Source organism: Gigantopelta aegis, chromosome 3 (assembly GCF_016097555.1).
Source record: "Gigantopelta aegis isolate Gae_Host chromosome 3, Gae_host_genome, whole genome shotgun sequence".
Classification (NCBI taxonomy): Eukaryota; Metazoa; Mollusca; class Gastropoda; order Neomphalida; family Peltospiridae; genus Gigantopelta; species Gigantopelta aegis.
Window position 1 is genome coordinate 67,068,295 of NC_054701.1, and position 23,822 is coordinate 67,092,116.

Sequence of the window (23,822 nt, forward strand, 5' to 3'; positions counted from 1 at the left end):
CCTACAGGCAACTGTTTTTCTAGGTAGACGCTGAAGGCTTTAGTTTCATGAGGCTTCAATCTCTTCAGTGGCACCCGTGTTTCACCGATGAAGTCGAAGCCAAATGCATCCTCATCCAACACTGATATCCTGCAGAAATAATTAAAACATTTAATTTTACCACCCGCAGATAACATTCACTTTCACATCCCATAAATAACATTCAATTTTACCACCCACAAATAACATTTAATTTTACCATCTGCAGATAAAATTCACTTTTAAATCCCATAAATAACATTTAATTTTACCACCCATAAATAACATTCAATTTTTATTAGTGCAAGGTGGACATTAAGCTAAGTAGAAAGATCGAACCACCGATTTTCTACATTTGATTCCGATTACAACATGACAATCGACAAAAATCATTCAATTTTACCAAAGACAAATAATATTCAATTTGACTACCAACAAGTAAAATTTGATTTTACCATCCACAAATAACATTCAATTTTACAAGCCATAAAAACATTAAAATTTACCACCAAATTTTACCACCCATAAATAACATTCAATTTTACCACCCATAAATAACATTCAGTTTAATCACCCACAAATAACTTTCAATTTTAACATGGTCATAAATAACATTCAATATTACCACCCACAAATTTGCTATGTTTGTTTTCCTTCATATTTTTTATCATTCAATATTTATATCTTTTTCAGTTGATCATAATTCTTTAAACTTCTTTTTCACCAACTTTTTAATTATTTATTTTTTTATTATAATCTCCTCCACAAAACATTTTCCTTCTTCTTTATTACTATTTTTATACTGACATATTGATTGCCAGTTCTGTTTTGCGTTAGCTTCATTTATACATTAATCTTTCCCATACATAATATTACAATGGGAAGTAAGCAACAATGATTAAACGTTGAAGCTGCTTTTTGTTACTCAGCAAATATGACTAATTAAAATAAACAAGTGTATAGAACTTTTGGTTATCTAAATAAACAGTTTTTAATCAAATGATGACAAAGGCATATTTACTAAATCGAATACATGGAACCTCGTTACTTATTGCTAGGACTTTTAGCAGACTCAAAATAAAATGCAAAACAAAATTTCATCTTTTTATAGATGCTACTGTTCACTGCCGAACACACAGGTAGCTTAATTGATACAAACAACAAACCGCCTCGGTGGCACAGTGGTTAAGCCATCAGACTACAGGTTGGTATGTACAGGGCTCGCATGCAGCCCGGTACCGGCTCCAATCCAGAGCAAGTTCTTAAGGGCTCAATGGGTAGGTGTACCACCACTACACCCTCTTTTCTCTCACTAACCAACTAACAACTAACCCACTGACCTGAACAGACAGCCCAGATAGCTGAAGTGTGTGCCCAGGACAGCATGCTTGAACATTAATTGGATATAAGCACGAAAATAAGTTGAATTTTTTTTTAAATGATGACAAAGGCATATTTACTAAATCGAATACATGGAACCTCCTTACTTATTGCTAGGATTTTTAACAGACTCAAAATAAAATGCAAAACAAAGTTTCTTCATTTTATAGATGCTACTGTTCACTGCCGAACACACAGGTGGCTTAATTGATATAAACAACAAAGGCACTTGATATTTACCAGAGACATAAAAAAAGCTATAAAATATACTTTAAACTGCATAGCATACATGTAAGTACACACTTCATTTTCTATTGATGGACTAACAAAGATGTCATTCAAAGAAAACCACAAATTAAATGAGTCCGTAATTATCTTCAATGAAGAAGAAAAAGAATGTTTGTTGAATGACACATCAGCACAATGTCATATCAAAGCTACAGTTATTTCCTGTCTATAGTTATATCCATACTTCTGGGCTCACAATTTTCTCAGTTTGCTGCATTTTGTTTCACTATTTTTCTCTCTGTACTAGTAGATTCAGGGCCATACCTAACCAAAATAACTTAAGGGGAGGGCAATTAAAAATAATACGGGCCCAGTAATATAAGGTGTTCTTCAGCCTATTAAAAAGGGCATTTTAAAGGGACATTTCTATGTTTGCTGCATTGTAAGATGCTTCCGACTAATAAAATATTTCTATGATTAAACTTGCATATTACTTATATTGTCGAGTTTAGAATATCAGTGTCTATATATTCAACATGTTTCTGGTCTTCTTAATATTTGTAAGAAGCCCAAACTGGACTTTGTCTTTAAATAATTTTGTATGTACGAAAAACAAAAACATATTTTAGGAAATAAAATTAAATTTAACCTACCGCAATTTCACGAGCTATACATTTTAAAACATTGAAAATTGCCTCCTGCGGCTTATCTGCTGCTGTGGGTTATACAATCTTTTTTTAACTCAATAACCATTTATTGTCAAAAGCAGCTTATCCAGTATTGAAACAAATTTTTTAAAAAGCATGGTACTGTTATGTCAAAATTTAATTGAATTGTTTATACTGACGAATACGTAAACTGCACTGGCTGTATCCATATCTAACCGACATGTAATCGATCACAAATGATACTAATTCAGTCATAGCATTTTAAAGGTGAAAACAACTCACTAATTGTGTTCACTAATTTGTCAGTTCAAGCTAACACTCGGAGCAAAATAACAATGGAAGCTACTGTAACACGCGCATATCGGTAATTAAGATCACTGGCTGACAATGGCTGGTGTTTTCATCAACAGGCGTTAACTGCTCAAGCTAATGCGAGCTATGTGTCAGAGCGGGGTATCCAATTATCTTTTTTACTCAATAACCATTTATTACCCAATGCGGCTTATCCGGTGCAGCGGGCTATACATGTGAAATTACGGTAGTACAAATATTAGAACGATCAGAAACACGTTTAATATACAGCAACTAATATTTTATGCAGAAAAATATATTTGATATGTAATTACAATCGTTAAATAGTCTCTGTTAGTCTATCATTTGACGTCCAATAGCCGATGATAAGATAGAAAGTCAATGTGCTCTAGTGGCATTGTAAAATAAAACAAACTTTACTGTCAGTCTATCACATCTTAAAAATTGCAGCAAACTCAGGAATGTCCCTTTAAGAATTTGTCTCCCACGGAAATTTAAAAATAAAATTGCTATGGGTGAAACGGCCCAGCGACAGCAATTTAAAGCTTGCCCATGGCAACTGAAAAAAACAAGAAGACGACTTTTGCAGCAAATAAATAAAGACTGAAAGGTTATTTTGCAGTATGTAGACATATTTTAAGTGCCTTAATGTTATATACTGGCAGATAATGTACAACAGGTGTAAACATTTTGTCATCATTGAGGGGCTTTACCGTGATGCTCCCGACCTACGGCAATTTATATCTCAACGACGGCAATTGCCATCAGTGCCGTCATTAAGTTTCAGCCCTGTTCTTTATGAGACGTGTAAGTGAATATTCCTAATCTTTTTGGGTTGTGAGGTCTCATAGGCAAAGCTGAGGACGTTCACAAGACCAAAACTGTTGGGATATTCACCGAAACACTGAATAACTGTGGGTATAACTTTCCTTTCCTATAGCTATTTTCATGCTTATATCCAATTAAGGTTCAAGAATGCTGTCCTCGGCACACACTTCATCTTTCTGGACTGTGAGTTAGTTGTTAGTTGTTAGTGGTTAGTTGTTAGTGGTTAGTGAGAGAGAAGTAGGTATACTGACCTTACGCCTACCCACTGAGTCATTAAACTCGTTCTGGGTAGAAGCCCTTACCAGGAGGCGATCCCAATACCTACCAGCCTTAAGTCTGATGGCTTAACAACTACACCACCACTGATTATACCTCTCTTTAGGTTGAGTTAATTATCATATCAGTAGTAAATAATGAAACAAAAATAATGTGGACCAGATGTCATAACCCTCATAGTTTGTTCTCGTTTACAGTTTACAGATGCAAAAGTAAAAGTAAAGTTTGTTTTATTTAACGACGCCACTAGAGCACATTGATTTTTATCTTATCATCGGCTATTGGACGTCAAATATATGGTCATTCTGAGGAAACCCACTGCTGCCACATAGGCTACTCTTTTATGACAGGCAGCAAGGGATCTTTTATTTGCGCTTCCCACAGGCAGGATAGCACAAACCATGGCTTTTGTTGAACCAGTTATGGATCACTGGTCGGTGCAAGTGGTTTACACCTACCCATTGAGCCTTGCGGAGCACTCACTCAGGGTTTGGAGTCGGTATCTGGATTAAAAATCCCATGCTTCGACTGGGATCCGAACCCAGTACCTACCAGCCTGTAGACTGAAGGCCTAACCACGACGCCACCAAGGCCGGTAGATGCAAAAGTAAGCTGATGTAGTTTTATCCATGCATGTTAGGGCTGTCCTCATATTGAAATATATTAAAACTTATTTCAGGGAGGTCAAATTTCTTCCTTTTTTTTCAGGATGTAAAACAAGTAGTAAAATGGTAACTGATTTTTTTTTTTTAATTCTAAAAAGCCTGAGTGTCATTTAATAATCTGTGGCCTATTTCACTAAACATCGTAAGTTTACGTCTGCTACTAGCAGTTATACGGGTCATGCGTTTGCATGTGTTTGGCATCAATTTCACGACGAAAATTACATCATTACTGAAGCTGCAGTATTTTAAAGACAAAAGAAAATGAAATATGGGTTCTTCTAACTATATTTGTTGAACTATAATAGTAATAAGAATTGTGGTTTAGTCGTAGATTTATGTTTATGTGCAAAACTAGGCTTACGATGTTTTGTGAAATTGGGCCCTGGTGTTAATCAAACTGCTTCATACCTCAGTGTTTTCTTGAGACAATCATCCTCTGTGATCCCATAGTACGTCAGTGTTTCGTTCCACTCGGGGTTCAGCGTCTTGTGAATGGTTTTTGTACGCAGCTTCGTTGACTAGAGAACAAAATCAAACGTAACACGTAAATGCAAATATATTGAACAACCAAAGAAATGCAAATACATGTACACATGTATTTAAATAAACACTTTTTTGTTTTTGTTTTCATAAAAAAAACTTAATTCAGTAAATATTTTGTCAAAATAAGGTCTAAAATATTCACCAGACATTGATCATTTCAACTGACATAATTAATTATAGGATATTAAACGAACTTCCCTTTCATATCATGATTATGTCCCTGTCCCGAGTGAAATCATTTTCAATTGTCATGAGCTTTAGCGAGTGACAATAAAAATTAATTAATGAGGGACAAAAACATGATACAAAATGGTAGCGAGTTTAATATCCTATTTATTACCAATAATCGATCTTAATTTATATCACTCAACTCGATTGGTTGATGTTCCTGTAAGGTTGAAGTGCGCCAATCGATGACACTGAAGTGATATGTCCCACTTGGCATAACGCCAAATGGGACGTATCACTTTGATATGTACCAAGATATTTTTAACCATATGGGTAATAAAAACTAAAATGATTGAAACTGAAAAAAGTTAAATAAATTAAAGAGAAAACTAAATTAATGCTTGAAAATACATTTTAAACACTAATTATCTAAACATTACTCTTCTAACTGGTCACACTAAACACACAGAAAACATATTATGGAAAATAACAAGTGTGTGACACAGATGGCCACAAGAGGCAGGCACTTTGTACAGATGAAGAGTCAAGGACTAGGATGTGGTGGTGGATAGCAAAATAATTTCAAAGATAGTAGCTTAAAACTATAATAATAACCAAACAGATTATTTATTTTGTTAGCTGTAGTTGATACAAGGGCCTAGCTTTCATATACGCAGGTATGCAGCTGCGTACCACCACCAGAGATTAAAAAATTTGTTTTAATTATTAAAATATATGATGTAAACGCACAGCCAATAGCGTTTTATTCCATCGCCGAAAAAGTCTGTGTACCACCTGAAAATCCCAAGCTAGGCCCCTGGGTGATACATAGTAAATATGAATACATACCTTACTTGCTCCAGGCAACAAGTGAAGTTTTACATAAGGATCAGATAAACCATTGGAGTCCATTGCTTTTAAGCCCTGCAGTAAGAAAACAAGCAAACTTTCATTAAAACTGAAAATAGATGCAATATTTAATAGTAATTGATAATTTACATCTTCAGTTCCTGATTTCAGTAATTACTGACCCTTACCTGACTTGTCCTAAACCTAGCTATTGTTATGTATAAGATGATAACTTATCCTAAACCTAGCTATTGTTATGTATCAAGATTGATAACTTATCCTAAATCTAGCTATTGTTATGTATAAGATTATAACTTATCCTAAATCTAGCTATTGTAATGTATAAGATTATAACTTATCCTAAACTAAACTATTGTTATGTATAAGATGATAACTTATCCTAATCCTAAACCTAGCTATTGTAATGTATAAGATTATAATTTATCATAAACCTAGCTAATATTGTAATGAATAAGATGATAACTTATTATAAACCTAGCTAATATTGTAATGAATAAGATGATACCTTATCCTAAACCTAGCTATTGTAATGTATAAGATGGTAACTTATCATAAACCTAGCTATTGTAATGTATAAGATGATAACTTATCATAAACCTAGCTAATATTTTAATGAATAAGATGATAACTTATCCTAAACCTAGCTAATATTGTAATGTATAAGATGATAACTTATCCTAAACCTAGCTAATATTGTAATGAATAAGATGATAACTTATCCTAAACCTAGCTACTGTAATGTATAAGATGACAATTTATCCTAAACCTAGCTAATATTGCAATGAATAAGATAACTTATCCTAAACCTAGCTAATATTGTAATGTATAAGATAATAACTTATCCTAAACCTAGCTAATATTGTAATGTATAAGATGATAACTTACTCTAAACCTAGCTAATATTGTAATGAATAAGATGATGTTTGACTTATCCTATCTCTACCAATTGTAAAAGATGACTTTTTAAAACTTAAATCCTTGTCCTAGCTATTAAAAATGTTTAAGACAATGTTCAGCTTACCCTAGCCTTGGCTATTGTAATGTATAAGATGATAACCTATTCTAAACTTAGCTATTCTAATGTATAAGATTATGTTTGACTTATCCTATCTCTACCAATTGTATAAGATGACTTTTTAAAACTTAAGTCCTTGTCCTAGCTATTAAAAATGTGTAAGACAATGATGAGCTTACCCTAGCCCTGGCTATTGTAATGTATAAGGCATTGTTCACTATATCATAGAGTAGGGAGAATTCCAACAAACCAAGTGTCACTGCAAAAGAAAGGAAAGTCACAAACATCTTTATTTAGTACACATTCAGTTACATCCCGTTATTTATTTAATTTAACACACAAAAAAAACCCAATACTAATTTTGTTTCATTTACAAATGGTGCAGTGGTAACAGTGCTAAAATATCATTCCTTTCCTCTACAAAAAGGTATGGAAAAGCTCTCGCTTGATGCGCAGTCAGTTTGGGATCGATCCCTATCGGCGGTGAGCCCATTGGGCTATTTCTCATTCCAGCCAGTGCACCACAACTGTATATCAAAGGTCGTGGTATGTGCTATCCTGTCTGTGGGATGGTGCATATAAAAGATCCCTTGCTACTAATGGTACACATTTTTATTTAGTTATATGGCGTCAGACATATGGTTACGGATCAGACAGATATTGAGAGAGGAAACCTGCTGTCACCACTTCATGAGCTACTCTTTTCAATTAGCAGCAAGGGATCTTTTATAAACACCATCTCACAGACAGGATAGTACATACCACGTCCTTTGTTACACCAGTTGTGGAGCACTGGCTGGAACAAGAAAAAACCCAATGGGCCCACCAATGGGGATCGATCCTAGCAAATATTAGGATGACCAGAAACTCATTGCATATACACATACCAATTATCTAAATATGATATGCAATTTTAGTTGTTACATGTAGTCAGAACACCTTACACTGGCGGGGCGAGATGTAGCTCAGTGGTAAAGTGCATACCACGGCCTTTGTTACACCAGTTGTGAAGCACTGGCTGTAACACGATATAGCCCAATGGGTCCACCGACGTGGATCGATCCTAGACCGACCACGCATCAAGTGAACGCTTTACTACTGGGCTGCGTCCCGCCCCTGTAACAATGGTTGAAAGGTAGAGCTGGTGAAAGGCCCGGTGACTCACGTCCGTCACTGTCTGGTGATGACAGTTCCTCCTCCTCATCGTCGTCCTGCTGTTTCGTCTTGAACTGGTCGACCGCCATGTCAATGTTGTCTGTGTCTTCCTTCACAACTGAAACAGATTCAGAGGTTCATTTAAAGCTCAGGGCTTCTAGATTATGGTAGCCCCACTCCCATGGCTAGTGATATTCAGTGTTGGGCTAGTACAGGGCTTCTAGATTATGGTAGCCCCACTCCCATGGCTAGTGATATTCAGTGTTGGGCTAGTACAGGGCGTCTAGATTATGGCAGCCCCACTCCCATGGCTAGTGATATTCAATGTTGGGCTAGTACAGGGCTTCTAGATTATGGTAGCCCCACTCCCATGGCTAGTGATATTCAATGTTGGGCTAGTACAGGGCTTCTAGATTATGGTAGCCCCACTCCCATGGCTAGTGATATTCAGTGTCGGGCTAGTACAGGGCTTCTAGATTATGGTAGCCCCACTCCCATGGCTAGTGATATTCAGTGTTGGGCTAGTACAGGGCTTCTAGATTATGGTAGCCCCACTCCCATGGCTAGTGATATTCAATGTTGGGCTAGTAAATAACTACTGTTGCCATGCCAGACAACCAGTGAAAAAGAAATTGTCAAATATTGCAGTTAAGGATATTTGTAAATATGGATATCCTGCCCCCACCCCAAACCCCCAATGTTACTGTTTTTAAGCTCTATCTCCCTCTTTAGGTGACATCTCATTATTACTATTATTTAGTAAAATTGTTTTAACTCAAAGTAAAGTAGGGCTTATGAGTTTTTAATCATGGCTAGTAAATGTTTTAAATCGCTGATCCCATGGCTAGTGGATTTTATAAAAATTATAGAAGCCCTGACGGTGCACTGTCATAGTTGTGAATGCCATATTTCACTATCTTTACATTTTTATTTGTAATAAGTAACTAAAGTCAAATATGTGTTATGCAGCCATCAAAGGGAGAATCTTTTAAGAGAGGGGGCTGCTTAATTAATACAGATCTGACTGTATATAAACTTTGCATAATTGAGAATATCAAAATACTTGTGATGTGCTGTCATTTGGTTAAAGAGTATTTTCTTCAAAATTTCTCATTCTAAAAACAGTAAACAGCCATACTTTAAAAATGTGACGTGTTAAACAAATATTCCTTTCCTTTTATTTCTTAATCAAAACTAAATCCTATGGCAGAAGATATCTTTAGAAAACTCACCTGGAGTTTGACCTGAACGTGTTGATCCTTCATGACTAAAATCTGAAACAAAAACACGAATCATCATCATATTAATTGTATACTATGGATCAGCAAATATACTGTTAACTCACTTTTGTTCACAATGGTAAACATTTTCATGTATATAAATGGCAGCAAACTTCATGTACAGTTTTCATGATTTAGTAATGGAAAAAAAACCCCAGGTAACTTCAAAGAAATGGATTATTTAAATACTACAGAGGTCAACTTACTTATAAGATGTAATTACCAAAGAAACACTTGAAAAGGCATTTCAGTATTTAATATAATTTTTCACCAAAGAAAAATTTGAAAAGGCATTTTAGTATTTAATATAATTCTTCACCAAAGAAACACTCGAAAAGGCATTTTAGTATTTAATATAATTCTTCACCAAAGAAACACTTGAAAAGGCATTTCAGTATTTAATATAATTCTTCACCAAAGAAAAATTTGAAAAGGCATTTCAGTATTTAATATAATTCTTCACCAAAGAAAAATCTGAAAAGGCATTTCAGTATTTAATATAATTCTTCACCAAAGAAAAATCTGAAAAGGCATTTCAGTATTTAATATAATTCTTCACCAAAGAAACACTTGAAAAGGCATTTCAGTATTTAATATAATTCTTCACCAAAGAAACTCTTGAAAAGGCATTTTAGTATTTAATATAATTCTTCACCAAAGAAACTCTTGAAAAGGCATTTCAGTATTTAATATAATTTTTCACCAAAGAAACACTTGAAAAGGTAATTCAGTACTTAATATAATTTTTATTTTTTTTATTTTTAATGAAGACCTATTTCTTAAACCAGATTATGTAAGTATATTTTTATGTGCATCTATTTATCAAACCGGCCTCAGTGGCGTCGTGGTAGGCCATCGGTCTACAGGCTGGTAGGTACTGGGTTCGAATCCCAGTCGAGGCATGGGAATTTTAATCCAGATACCGACTCCAAACCCTGGGTGAGTGCTCCGCAAGGCTCATTGGGTAGGTGTAAACCACTTGCACCGACCAGTGATCCATAACTGGTTCAACAAAGGCCATGGTTTGTGCTATCCTGCCTGTGGGAAGCGCAAATAAAAGATCCCTTGCTGTTAATCGGAAGAGTAGCCCATGTAGTGGCGACAGCGGGTTTCCTCTCAAAATCTGTGTGGTCCTTAACCATATGTCTGACGCCATATAACCATAAAAATAAAATGTGTTGAGTGCGTCGTTAAATAAAACATTTCTTTCTATTTATCATGTTTCATGAGTTATATTTGGTGTAGTGATTGCTTACTGGCATGAAAAAACAAATCCTTCCCAACCAAAATATTGCTCACCGCTGCACCCCATACCCCCCCCCCCCCCCCCCACCCAAGAATCTGCACCTAGTCATCTCACTTATTCAAAATTACATTTTAGAACTGATGTAGCATTACCACTGACCGAGTACCACGCATTTGAATGCAAATACTTGCAAGTTATTAAGAATTCCCTACATGGAAAGAAGTGTGTGCATTTGTAGATCATCCCTGGCTACCATTGGGTGCTGCTGACTTATGTTCATATCTGAAAATGTTTGTAATGGGTCAAGGTATCTATGTGCCAAGTTTTATGCTTTTAATCAAAAGTGCACAAATTCAGTCAAATATTGGGTTTTAGCTGCCCCACTAAGGGTTAGGGTTGCACAATGGTCTAAAATCCAGGGCTCACCCTGTACACTGCAATATTAGCCAATTGCTCATTTTTTATACAAAATGGCTGAAAATTTAGACTTTGACTAATAAAATATTCCTTAAATTAACCACATTTTAATGATTTTCAAGGAAATACCCTACATTTCTGAAAATTGACTAAACCAAAATTTGTTCCAGTGTGAGCCCTAAAATGGTGGCCCTAAATTCAGAATGTATACAAAACATCAGCCGAAACCATATTGTACGTTTAGGATGGAGAATATGGACAAATTTTGACAAACAGCAGAACACCCAGAAACACTGTACAGATGATTACAAATTCAGATTTTTTGATAAATCGAGACAATTTTCATCTGTGATTATGAGAATAAGTCATTCAACAAGGTTCACATGCCACTTACTTTTATCCACACTGGGGTATTCATTTTCTGAATCATCATGGAGATCATCACCACGACTACTCTCAGTGGCTGACCAATGGCCACCACCGAAGTTGGCACTTGTTATACTAGTTCTGCTCTCGGCCAGACTCGTCTGTCCATACAAGTTGGTACTGCGCGAACTGCCAATGCTGATGTTGTCGCTCTCTGCTGAAAACAACAATTACAATAAATATTACAATTATTGTTATCACTTACAAAAAACATTACAATTATTGTTATCACTGATAAAAAATATTACAATTATTGTTATCACTTACAAAAAACATTACAATTATTGTTATCACTTACACATTTTTTTTTTATTGTTAACACTTACAAAAAACATTACAATTATTGTTATTACTTACAAAAAACATTACAATTATTGTCATTCTCGTGAATAATTAAAACAAAAATTAATATCTATCAGATTTTGTGGTGTCACTTGCTGCTAAAATCAACAAATATTACAAAAACACATTACAATTGTCATTCTGGTGAAGAGGGTTATATTACCAATTGTAATATATATTTCATATTATTACCCGTCTGGTTAAAAATAATATCTTGGTACATATCAAAGTGATACGTCACACTAGAACGCCAAGTGGGACGTAGCACTTCAACGTCGCACGATGATGTTATTGACTGGCACACTACAACCTTACAGGAAGGTCGATGAAACGAGCTGAGTGATATAAATTAAGATCAATTATGGGTAATAAATAGGATATTAAAATAATTTTTGCTAAAGCTCGTGACAATTGAAAATTATTTCAGTCGGAACATCAACATGATACGAAATGGAAGCTCATTTAATATCCTATAAATATGTACTTGTACCAACTAGGGCTGCATGATTAGATACCAGAGACATAGGCTAGGTTGTTTGGGGAATCACCCTGATCCCCAGCTGTTCAAAGTAAAAACAATGTCAGGCTATTCATATACATGTAGGTGTCCAGAAAAAATGTAGACAAAGGGTCTCTAGGTTTATATTCAATCCCCCTCCCAAGTCCAGACCAGGTAACGATGTTCTAAAGATCGATTATAATCGAACATTGATCGGTTTGGCTCTACCAATTAGATGACCGATTATAAAAATCCAAAATTGATTATGTGGGAAAATGTTAACTGTAATTGTACCCTAAGTTAGATGCTAGAATTGATTTAAATATGCTGGGGTTAGTGTTTATTTTCATGTCTACATAAATAAAAAAGATATATTAAATAGTTATTAATGGTAAAATGTACCATTTGTAGGGTCCAGATCCCGGTGAACATGGCAATAAGTACATGACCCATAGTATTCAAATCCTTCTTATGTTCATATAATTCTAACCGATTGTGTAATTGAAAAGTTGATCGGTTGGTGACAACCGATTATAACCGATGATCGATGACAGAATTGCAGTGGAAGGAAATGTTTTATTTAATGACGCACTCAACACATTTTATTTCCCGTTATATGGTGTCAGACATATGGTTAAGGTCCACACAGATATTGAGAGAGGAAACCTGCTGTTGCCACTTCATGGACTACTCTTTCTGATTAGCAGCAAGGGATCTTTATATGCACCATCCCACAGACAGGGTAGTACATACCATGGCCTTTGATCTACCAGTCTTGGTGCACTGGCTGGAACGAGAAATGGCCCAATGGGCCCAGCAACAGGGATCGATCCCACACCAACTGCGCATCCAGCGAACGCTGTACCACTGGGCTACGCTCTGCCCCCTGATCGGTTGGTGCCAACTGATTATAACTGATGATCGATGATAGAATTCCACTCGATTCCCAACATTAAGACCAGGGGCCTAATTCACTAAACTCTCGCAACTTTGTGATCTTGCAGTGCAATGCTAAAAGACTTACAAAGAGGATGCCTTGTTGTCTAGCAAAGCCTAAAAGTCTTTGTGAATTAGGCCCCATTCACTAAACTATCGCAACTTTCCAACCTCGCTGTGCAATGCTAAAAGACTTGCAAAGAGGCTGCTTTGTTGTCTAGCAGAGCTTAATTAGAGACGGTTGTGAATTAGGCCCCATTCACTAAACTCTCGCAACTTTGCAATCTCACAGTGAAATGCTAAAAGACTTGCAAAGAGGATACTTAGTTGTCTAGCAGAGCCTAAGAGACCGATGTGAATTAGGCCCCATTCACTAAACTATCGCAACTTTGCAATCTCGCTGTGCAATGCTAAAAGACTTACAAAGAGGATGCTTTGTTGTCTAGCAGAGCCTAATTAGAGACCGTTGTGAATTAGGCCCCAGGGGTCAATGTGCACCAATGGGTCTACCAAGGAGGTTCAATCCTATGACTCAAGCACCTCAAGAATGTGCACTACTGATTGAATAGCATGATACAAACAAATGTTCATGTCAGAGAGACTTCCAGTGCCAAAATTATTAAATTAATATCTCTACTAGTATTTATAGTGACCAAGTTGATTCAAACTAAATGTTAGTTTTTTTATCTTTATTTAATAGAACAATTTCATTTCAACTTGATTTATGCAAATAGAATATGGTGTGATGAATAAAGTTGAATTGCCCAAAGTTCCTAAAATTAATTTTCTTTTTTCTAAATATTGTACGTATGTGCCATTTATGACTCATTTGCAAATATTTTAAGAAATACTTTAATATTTAGAAGTCGTTTTTCATGAGTCGACTTATAAACAGGTCAATAAAATATTGTTTTCAGGGCTTGAAATTAGGGTTTTGACTTACAGCAGAGACTGACTTTCAGGTGAAGATACACGGTAAGTAATTTAATTGTGACTATATATACAACCTGATTCACCTCCTCGCTTAGACTTTGGTTTGGCGATGTTGAACTCATCTTCAGAACTACTGGAAGAATCCTGCTCGCTGCTCTCACCGTAACTCGCTGAAATCACAAACAAATAAATCATAAATAACATGCATAACTCATATCATTAATATAGACAGATGCTGGCGATTTTTTGCTGCCTATTTAATAAATGGTTGCCATGTATAGAATTACTAAAAAATTAATACTTCCTGACTGAATTTTAGTATTTTTACATAATTTGTGCTTGTTCATAACCTTAGAAAGTTTGTCCCTGATTGGTTACTATAGCTGATAGTTAATATATTGTGTTAACATTTGAGATATACCAATGAAATTGCATGTTGATAACCTCGTGATATGTGTTGCACAGTTCATCCCTGATTGGTTAATATAGCTGGCAGTTAATGCATGGGAATTCATATTTAAGATAAGCCAATGGAATTGCATCTTTCTTAGGTTTTGGGTATCAACTTGACTAGATCACATGACATTCTTAGCAGACGGTAATAGCTGCCTATTATTTATTATTTCATTTTCATCTGTTATTTCTATTCTTAATAAATGTAATATCAATGAACATAGCTAATACAGATAATTCCTTCAAGTTGGTAATTTCCTCCTTCTCCTTCAGCACCTACATTTTTTTTGTCAATTTGTGTTTTTTATATCCAACTTCTCTTCCTAGTGTATTTCTCTCCACTCACAACAGGTGCTTGTCTCGAGTGGTTGTTCATGCCACACACTTGTCATTACCTATCAGCTGTGATACACTCTTAGTCTCGCTACTTGAAAGACATGTTGAGAGGTCGCTTCTGATATTGTTAACCAATTACTTTGTTGCTTGTTTTGAAGTGACAGAAAATCAATCTCTCTGTTTTATATATATACATTTATTTAAAACCAATATGGCTTTAAATGTTTGCAGTGTGTTAAGCAATTATCCCACCCTGAAATATCCGGAGAAATGCCCGTTTTAGTTTTAAAATGCCCTTCTTAGATTTAAAGGGACATTCCTGAGTCTGCTGCAATTTTTAAGATGTTATTGACTAACAGAGACCTTTTAGCGATTGTAATTACATATCAAATACATTTTTCTGCATAAAATATTAGTGGCTGTATATTAAACATGTTTCTGATTGTTCTAATATTTGTACTAGGTTCAATTTCATTTTATTTCCTGGTTTAGAGGGGTTTCACTGTATATATTTGTGAGTTTTTTTCATGATACAATTAATTCAGTAAATGGATTGTCAAAATGGTCTTAAAATGTTCACAAGACACAAAAATCAACACAATTCAAACTGAATACTTTTCAAATGTTTAAAAAAAAAAAAAAAAAAAATCTAAATTAATATTTGAATTTCTATTTAGTTCAATATAAATGGGCTGAACCATAATACATACTACAAATATTTCTTCTGGGACATTAAAGATTTGAAAAAATATATATACATTAGAAAAACGAAATGTGCTGGCTCAATGTTAATTAGTGGTGTAAGCATTTTTGCAGTTCTGGGTCCCGTTCCACGAAACGATCTTAGCCCTAAGATTACTTGAAGCACATAGCTACCCTATGCACTTAAGTTGATCTTAGGGCTAAGATCGCTTCGTGGAATGGGGCCCTGGACCAATATTAGAATTGAGTCCTTGGGAAACTGAGAAACCAATCCTACCTGTGCTGGTGCTGCCCCTGGCTCGATGCCACGTGTACGAGTCTCGCACTCCCTGCCCCCCAGGCCGCACTCGCTGTGACACTCGCAGTTGCTGAGTCCGACCCCGAGGCTGATACTTCCCCAGTTCACTCTTCTTGTTCTGAGGGATCACAAACTTTGGCATTCCTTTGAAGAACCAGGCACCTGATCTTTTCCACACCTGAGAAACAAACCTTTTTCTTAGATTTTGCATCAAACACAAGGAAGTACAGACTAATAGAATCTTTCACTGTTGTGAGGTGTACATGTAGATAAGGTAATTCCAACCCGAGGGACAATTTTTTTTTTCTTCTGAAGACCGAGATTTACAAAATTTTGTCCCGAGGGTTGGAATTGTCTTATCTATACCTCACAATGGTGATTGGTTCTTTTTCTTGCCCATTTAATTATAGTAATTTTTTTTATTAATTTTGTAAAATACAGTTTGTTTGTTTATTGTAGAACGATTCATAAAACAGTTCACCTTCAAACTCATTTAATCATACGCAGAAAAATATAGTCCACGGTACATAATGCAACAACATACAAATGTAACAACTTAACAATAAATATAAAGTTCAAAATATTAAATTTGTTTAAATACTTTGAAAACAATAATACAACGTGAAATGAAACAGAATTCTGAAAAACATGAGTTATGACGTCAGTCGTTGTAAAACATGAATTATGGTGTCACATGTATGTAGAAATCATCCAGTACCGGAGTGCTAGACAGATTATGTAGCACAGTGCAAAAGCTGGCTAATACAGTCCTGTGGGCAAGAAAATGTGATATAACATAGAGCACTTGGTTTTTGGGTGACACTGTGAGCTCAGTGCTCGCAAAAGTAATTTGGAACTCGTAACGTTTACAGCATTTGTGTCTGATGGTTTTCTATAATAGATATGTTACAGGGCTAGCTCAATCTGCCACTCGCCAAATTCGCCAATTGCTAATTTTAGGATCAATTGACAAATTTTATTTTCATTTGGCGAAAAAATTCCATGTAATACACGTAATTGGTGTTTTGTTGGAAAATAGCTCTGGATTTTTTAATTGTTTTATATAATATGGCGAAATGTTTTGCTCACCCAGAGCTAGCCCTATATTTTAAAAGAGTTCTGGAATTTTTTTAATGACAGTAATTAAGTAAACAGATTTAAAAAACCCAAAACAAACAAGAAACAGTTATTGTTTTTTTAGTTTGTCATTTTGAGTTAATTCCCCAGGATCAAACTTAAAAGACTGTCCTGAGTTTGTTGCCATTGTCAAGATGTTGCCAACTAACAGAGACGTTTTAGTTACTACAATTGCATGTTTCATATTGCATATTTCTGAACCTTAACATATTTGCATACAATTGCATATTTCTGCATAAAATATCACTGGTTACATATGAAATGTGTTTTTGGTCATCCTTGTGTTTGCACTAGGTCAAAGTTTATTTTATTTCCTAATATATATTTTATATGTATGAAATGATTGGGAAACCAAATCCAGTTTGGACTACTTACAAACAGGATAACCAGAAACTCATTGTATATACAGTAAGAAAGGAAATGTTTTATTTAACAATGCACTCAACATATTTTATTTAAGGTTATATGGCATCAGACATTGGTTAAGGATCACACAGATTTTGAGACAGGAAAGCCGCTGTCGCCACTTCATGGGCTACTCTTTTTCGATAAGCAGCAAGGGATCTTTTATATACACCATCCCACAGACAGGGTAGCACATATTATGGCTTTTGATATACCAGTTGTGGTGCACTGGCTGGAGCGAGAAATAGCCCAATGGGCCCACCGACGGGGATCAATCCCACACCGACCACACATCGAGCGAGCGCTGTACCACTGGGATGACCAGAAACTCATTGTGTATACAGACACCAATATTCTAAACAAGATGTGTAATTTAAGTTGTTACATGTAGTCAGAACTCACCAGAAACTCATTGTGTATACAGACACCAATATTCTAAACAAGATGTGTAATTTGAGTTGTTACATGTAGTCAGAACTCACCAGAAACTCATTGTGTATACAGACACCAATATTCTAAACAAGATGTGTAATTTGAGTTGTTACATGTAGTCAGAACACACCAGAAACTCATTGTGTATACAGACACCAATATTCTAAACAAGATGTGTAATTTGAGTTGTTACATGTAGTCAGAACACACCAGAAACTCATTGTGTATACAGACACCAATATTCTAAACAAGATGTGTAATTTGAGTTGTTACCTGTAGTCAGAACTCACCAGAAACTCATTGTGTATACAGACACCAATATTCTAAACAAGATGTGTAATTTGAGTTGTTACCTGTAGTCAGAACTCACCAGAAACTCATTGTGTATACAGACACCAATATTCTAAACAAGATGTGTAATTTGAGTTGTTACCTGTAGTCAGAACTCACCAGAAACTCATTGTGTATACAGACACCAATATTCTAAACAAGATGTGTAATTTGAGTTGTTACCTGTAGTCAGAACTCACCAGAAACTCATTGTGTATACAGACACCAATATTCTAAACAAGATGTGTAATTTGAGTTGTTACATGTAGTCAGAACTCACCAGAAACTCATTGTGTATACAGACACCAATATTCTAAACAAGATGTGTAATTTGAGTTGTTACATGTAGTCAGAACTCACCAGAAACTCATTGTGTATACAGACACCAATATTCTAAACAAGATGTGTAATTTGAGTTGTTACCTGTAGTCAGAACTCACCAGAAACTCATTGTGTATACAGACACCAATATTCTAAACAAGATGTGTAATTTGAGTTGTTACATGTAGTCAGAACTCACCAGAAACTCATTGTGTATACAGACACCAATATTCTAAACAAGATGTGTAATTTGAGTTGTTACATGTAGTCAGAACTCACCAGAAACTCATTGTGTATACAGACACCAATATTCTAAACAAGATGTGTAATTTGAGTTGTTACATGTAGTCAGAACTCACCAGAAACTCATTGTGTATACAGACACCAATATTCTAAACAAGATGTGTAATTTGAGTTGTTACATGTAGTCAGAACACATCAGAAACTCATTGTGTATACAGACACCAATATTCTAAAAAGATGTGTAATTTGAGTTGTTACATGTAGTCAGAACTCACCAGAAACTCATTGTGTATAAAGACACCAATATTCTAAACAAGATGTGTAATTTGAGTTGTTACATGTAGTCAGAACTCACCAGAAACTCATTGTGTATACAGACACCAATATTCTAAACAAGATGTGTAATTTGAGTTGTTACCTGTAGTCAGAACACACAAGAAACTCATTGTGTATACAGACACCAATATTTTAAACAAGATGTGTAATTTGAGTTGTTACCTGTAGTCAGAACTCACCAGAAACTCATTGTGTATACAGACACCAATATTCTAAACAAGATGTGTAATTTGAGTTGTTACCTGTAGTCAGAACACACCAGAAACTCATTGTGTATACAGACACCAATATTTTAAACAAGATGTGTAATTTGAGTTGTTACCTGTAGTCAGAACACACAAGAAACTCATTGTGTATACAGACACCAATATTTTAAACAAGATGTGTAATTTGAGTTGTTACCTGTAGTCAGAACACACCAGAAACTCATTGTGTATACAGACACCAATATTTTAAACAAGATGTGTAATTTGAGTTGTTACATGTAGTCAGAACTCACCAGAAACTCATTGTGTATACAGACACCAATATTCTAAACAAGATGTGTAATTTGAGTTGTTACATGTAGTCAGAACTCACCAGAAACTCATTGTGTATACAGACACCAATATTCTAAACAAGATGTGTAATTTGAGTTGTTACATGTAGTCAGAACTCACCAGAAACTCATTGTGTATACAGACACCAATATTTTAAACAAGATGTGTAATTTGAGTTGTTACATGTAGTCAGAACACACCAGAAACTCATTGTGTATACAGACACCAATATTCTAAACAAGATGTGTAATTTGAGTTGTTACATGTAGTCAGAACTCACCAGAAACTCATTGTGTATACAGACACCAATATTTTAAACAAGATGTGTAATTTGAGTTGTTACATGTAGTCAGAACTCACCAGAAACTCATTGTGTATACAGACACCAATATTCTAAACAAGATGTGTAATTTGAGTTGTTACATGTAGTCAGAACTCACCAGAAACTCATTGTGTATACAGACACCAATATTTTAAACAAGATGTGTAATTTGAGTTGTTACATGTAGTCAGAACTCACCAGAAACTCATTGTGTATACAGACACCAATATTCTAAACAAGATGTGTAATTTGAGTTGTTACATGTAGTCAGAACTCACCAGAAACTCATTGTGTATACAGACACCAATATTCTAAACAAGATGTGTAATTTGAGTTGTTACATGTAGTCAGAACACATCAGAAACTCATTGTGTATACAGACACCAATATTCTAAACAAGATGTGTAATTTGAGTTGTTACATGTAGTCAGAACACACTACATTGGCAGGGTAAGACGTAGCCCAGTGGTAAAGCACTCGCTTGATACACGGTTGGTCTGGGATCGATCCCCGTCAGTGAACCCAGTGGGCTATTTCTCACTCTAGCCAAAACAAACTTTAACTTTATAGACGGGTTTTTTTTCCTATATAAGTAAACAGTTCTCATTTCCACCAGTGCACCACTACTGGTACATCAAAGGCCATGGTGTGTGCTATCCTGTCTATGGGATGGTGCATATAAAACATCCCTTTCTGCTAATCGAAAAGAGTAGCCCATAAAGTGGCGACAGCTGGTTTCATGTCTCAATATCTGTGTGGTCTTTAACCATATGCCCAACACCACATAACCGTAAATAAAATGTGTTGAGTGCATCGTTAAATAAAACATTTCCTTCCTTCCTTCCTTCCACTGGCAGCAAACTTAGGACAGACTCTTTAATGGTGGCACTATAATGACACCTGCCACAGCTGCATTATGAACTGCTCAGGGTCAGGGGTTTTACCATGGCAGTTTTTAAAAAATGCCACTGAATAAAAACATTTGTAACTTAGATTTATCACTGTATTAATCTGTTGAAATGATACCATCAGCTCATCAGTGCAAAATGCAAGATTCATGATAGAATGGCATAAATCGATGACAACAATACAGAAAGTTTACAATATAAAGTTTTCTTATTATAGAGTTTCATCAGTTGTAGTTGGCAGGGCTTAGTAGACTGGTATTAAGGAAGGAAGGAAATATTTTATTTAACGACGCATTCAACACATTTTATGTATGGTTATATGGAGTTGGACATATGTTTAAGGACCACACAGATATTGAGAAAGGAAGCCTGCTGTCGCCACTTCATGGACTACTCTTTTCAATTAACAGCAAGGGATCTTTTATATGCACCATCCCACTGACAGAATAACACATACCACGGCCTTTGGTATACCAGTCATGGTGCACTGGCTGGAGCGAGAAATAGCCCAATGGGTCCACCGACGGGGATCAATCCTAGACTGACCGCACATCAAGCGAATGCTTTACCACTGGTAGACTGGTATTAGGTTCACTGTATGTCGTAACGGTGCTCAGTCTAATTTGTAACCCCAAATTGTGCACCGAGTATAGATAGAATGGATATGTTTGATCATACAACAATCATGCAGTCATGGACAAAGAAAACAAAGCACAAATGAACTTCAACATTTTGTTCTGAAAGAATTTTGGAATATCAGCAAGATGTATTCATTTGGCACATCTTTTACAAACATTTTTCAATAAACATTAACCTTTTCTTAAGTTATAACTTTATAAAAGTTCAACACAACCAATCAATAAATAAATATGGTAACAACGTAAGTCTATAGAGACTCTGTTTGCTTTTTTCTTTCTTTTTTATACATGTATATGTCTTTTAAAAAGCTTCAAAAGGAATTTTTCAGAACCTCATTTCCTAAAGGTTATTTACCCACTGATGTTTATTAATAAGCCGCAAGACTGACCTGAAACTGTCCGTCATTTGAATAAGAAAATACAACACCTTGATATTGTAGAAATTTGCCATTTACAAAGGGATAAAATAATAACCATGAAAAAAAAATAATAAAAAAAAAAGGCAGAAAATTGTATAGTCTGCAGACATGAAAACCAATTCAGTATGGTTATTATGAAGAAACCAAAATTACAAAAGAAGTTAGCAGACCTTAGTGGACCATCAGAATGAGTTTAACAGAACGTTAACGACATTGTGATGATTCCGTCTGTATGAGACTCGACATATTTTTATGTCATTATTTTTTAATTTCCTGACAGACAAGATCGATCTCAACAAGTTATGGTTTAAGCCTAAGGCCGGTTGGTGTGGATGTTTTAATCAAATAGAGAAACTGGTCTGAAATCACACTGGTTAACTCACTGGGTTTAAGGCTGGTAGGTGTGGATGTTTCAATCAAATAGAGAAACTGGTCTGAAATCACACTGGTTAAATCACTGGGTTTAAGGCTGGTAGGTGTGGATGTTTCAATCAAATAGAGAAACTGGTCTGAAATCACACTGGTTAAATCACTGGGTTTAAGGCCGGTTGGTGTGGATGTTTTAATCAAATAGAGAAATTGGTATGTAATCACACTGGTTACCTCAATGGGTTTTAGGCTGGTAGGTGTGGATGCTTCAATCAAATAGAGAAACTGGTCTGAAATCACACTGGCTAACTCCCTGGGTTTAACGCTGGTAGGTGTGGATGTTTCAGTCAAATAGAGAAATTGGTCTGAAATCACACTGGATACCTCAAACGGTTTTAGGCTGGTAGGTGTGGATGCTTCAATCAAATAGAGAAACTGGTCTGAAATCACACTGGTTAACTCACTGGATTTAAGGCAGGTAGGTGTGGATGTTTTAATCAAATAGAGAAACTGGTCTGAAATCACACTGGTTAAATCACTGGGTTTAAGGACGGTAGGTGTGGATGTTTTAATCAAATAGAGAAATTAGTCTGAAATCGCACTGGTTAAATCACTGGGTTTAAGGCCGGTTGGTGTGGATGTTTTAATCAAATAGAGAAATTGGTCTGAAATCACACTGGTTACCTCAGTGGGTTTTAGGCTGGTAGGTGTGGATGCTTCAATCAAATAGAGAAACTGGTCTGAAATCACAATGGTTAACTCAATGGGTTTAAGGCCGGTGGGTGCGGATGCTTCAATCAAATAGGAAAATTGGTCTGAAATCACACTGGTTAACTCACTGGGTTTAAGGCCGGTAGGTGTGGATGCTTCAAACAAATAGAGAAATTGGTCTGAAATCACACTGGTTAACTCACTGGGTTTCAAGGCCAGTAGATGTGGATACTTCAATCAAATAGAGAAACTGGTTAAATCACTGGGTTTAAGGCAGATAGGTGTGGATTCTTTAATCAAATAGAGAAACTGGTCTGAAATCACACTGGTTAACTCACTGGGTTTAAGACTGGTATGTGTGGATGCTTCAATCAAATAGAAAAACTGGTCTGAAATCACACTGGTTAACTAACTGGCTTTAAGGCCGGTAGGTGTGGATGCTTCAATCAAACAGCAAGGGATCTTTTATATGAACCATTCCACAGACTGGAGAAGGAAGAAGGAAGGAAATGTTTTATTTGTCAACACACTCAACACATTTTATTTACAGTTACATGGCATCAGACAAATGGTTAAAGACCACACAGATATGAGAGAGGAAACCCTATGTCACCACTTCATGGGCTACTCTTTTTGATTAGCTGTCTTATTTAGTCATTAGTTCATGTACCAAATTAATTATGGCTCTCAAATTCTGTTATTAATTAATTATCAACAC

The 23,822-nt window shown here is 35.6% G+C and overlaps 1 protein-coding gene across 4 annotated transcripts in view; it reads right to left on the reverse strand.

The window, feature by feature from the left end:
- Positions 1–23,822, reverse strand: part of LOC121368704 (double C2-like domain-containing protein beta) — a 122,477-nt gene that overhangs the window by 9,897 nt on the left and 88,758 nt on the right. For 3 of the 4 annotated variants that reach the window (XM_041493447.1, XM_041493444.1, XM_041493445.1), the window contains exons 6-14: positions 15,974–16,172; positions 14,280–14,375; positions 11,464–11,652; positions 9,359–9,400; positions 8,137–8,244; positions 7,151–7,230; positions 5,936–6,010; positions 4,784–4,893; positions 6–129 (exon numbers count right to left, since the gene is read on the reverse strand). In XM_041493447.1, coding sequence (XP_041349381.1) covers positions 6–129; positions 4,784–4,893; positions 5,936–6,010; positions 7,151–7,230; positions 8,137–8,244; positions 9,359–9,400; positions 11,464–11,652; positions 14,280–14,375; positions 15,974–16,172 — 1,023 coding nt within the window. The remainder of the gene's footprint in view (positions 1–5; positions 130–4,783; positions 4,894–5,935; positions 6,011–7,150; positions 7,231–8,136; positions 8,245–9,358; positions 9,401–11,463; positions 11,653–14,279; positions 14,376–15,973; positions 16,173–23,822) is intronic. The other variant, XM_041493448.1, reaches the window with a different exon arrangement.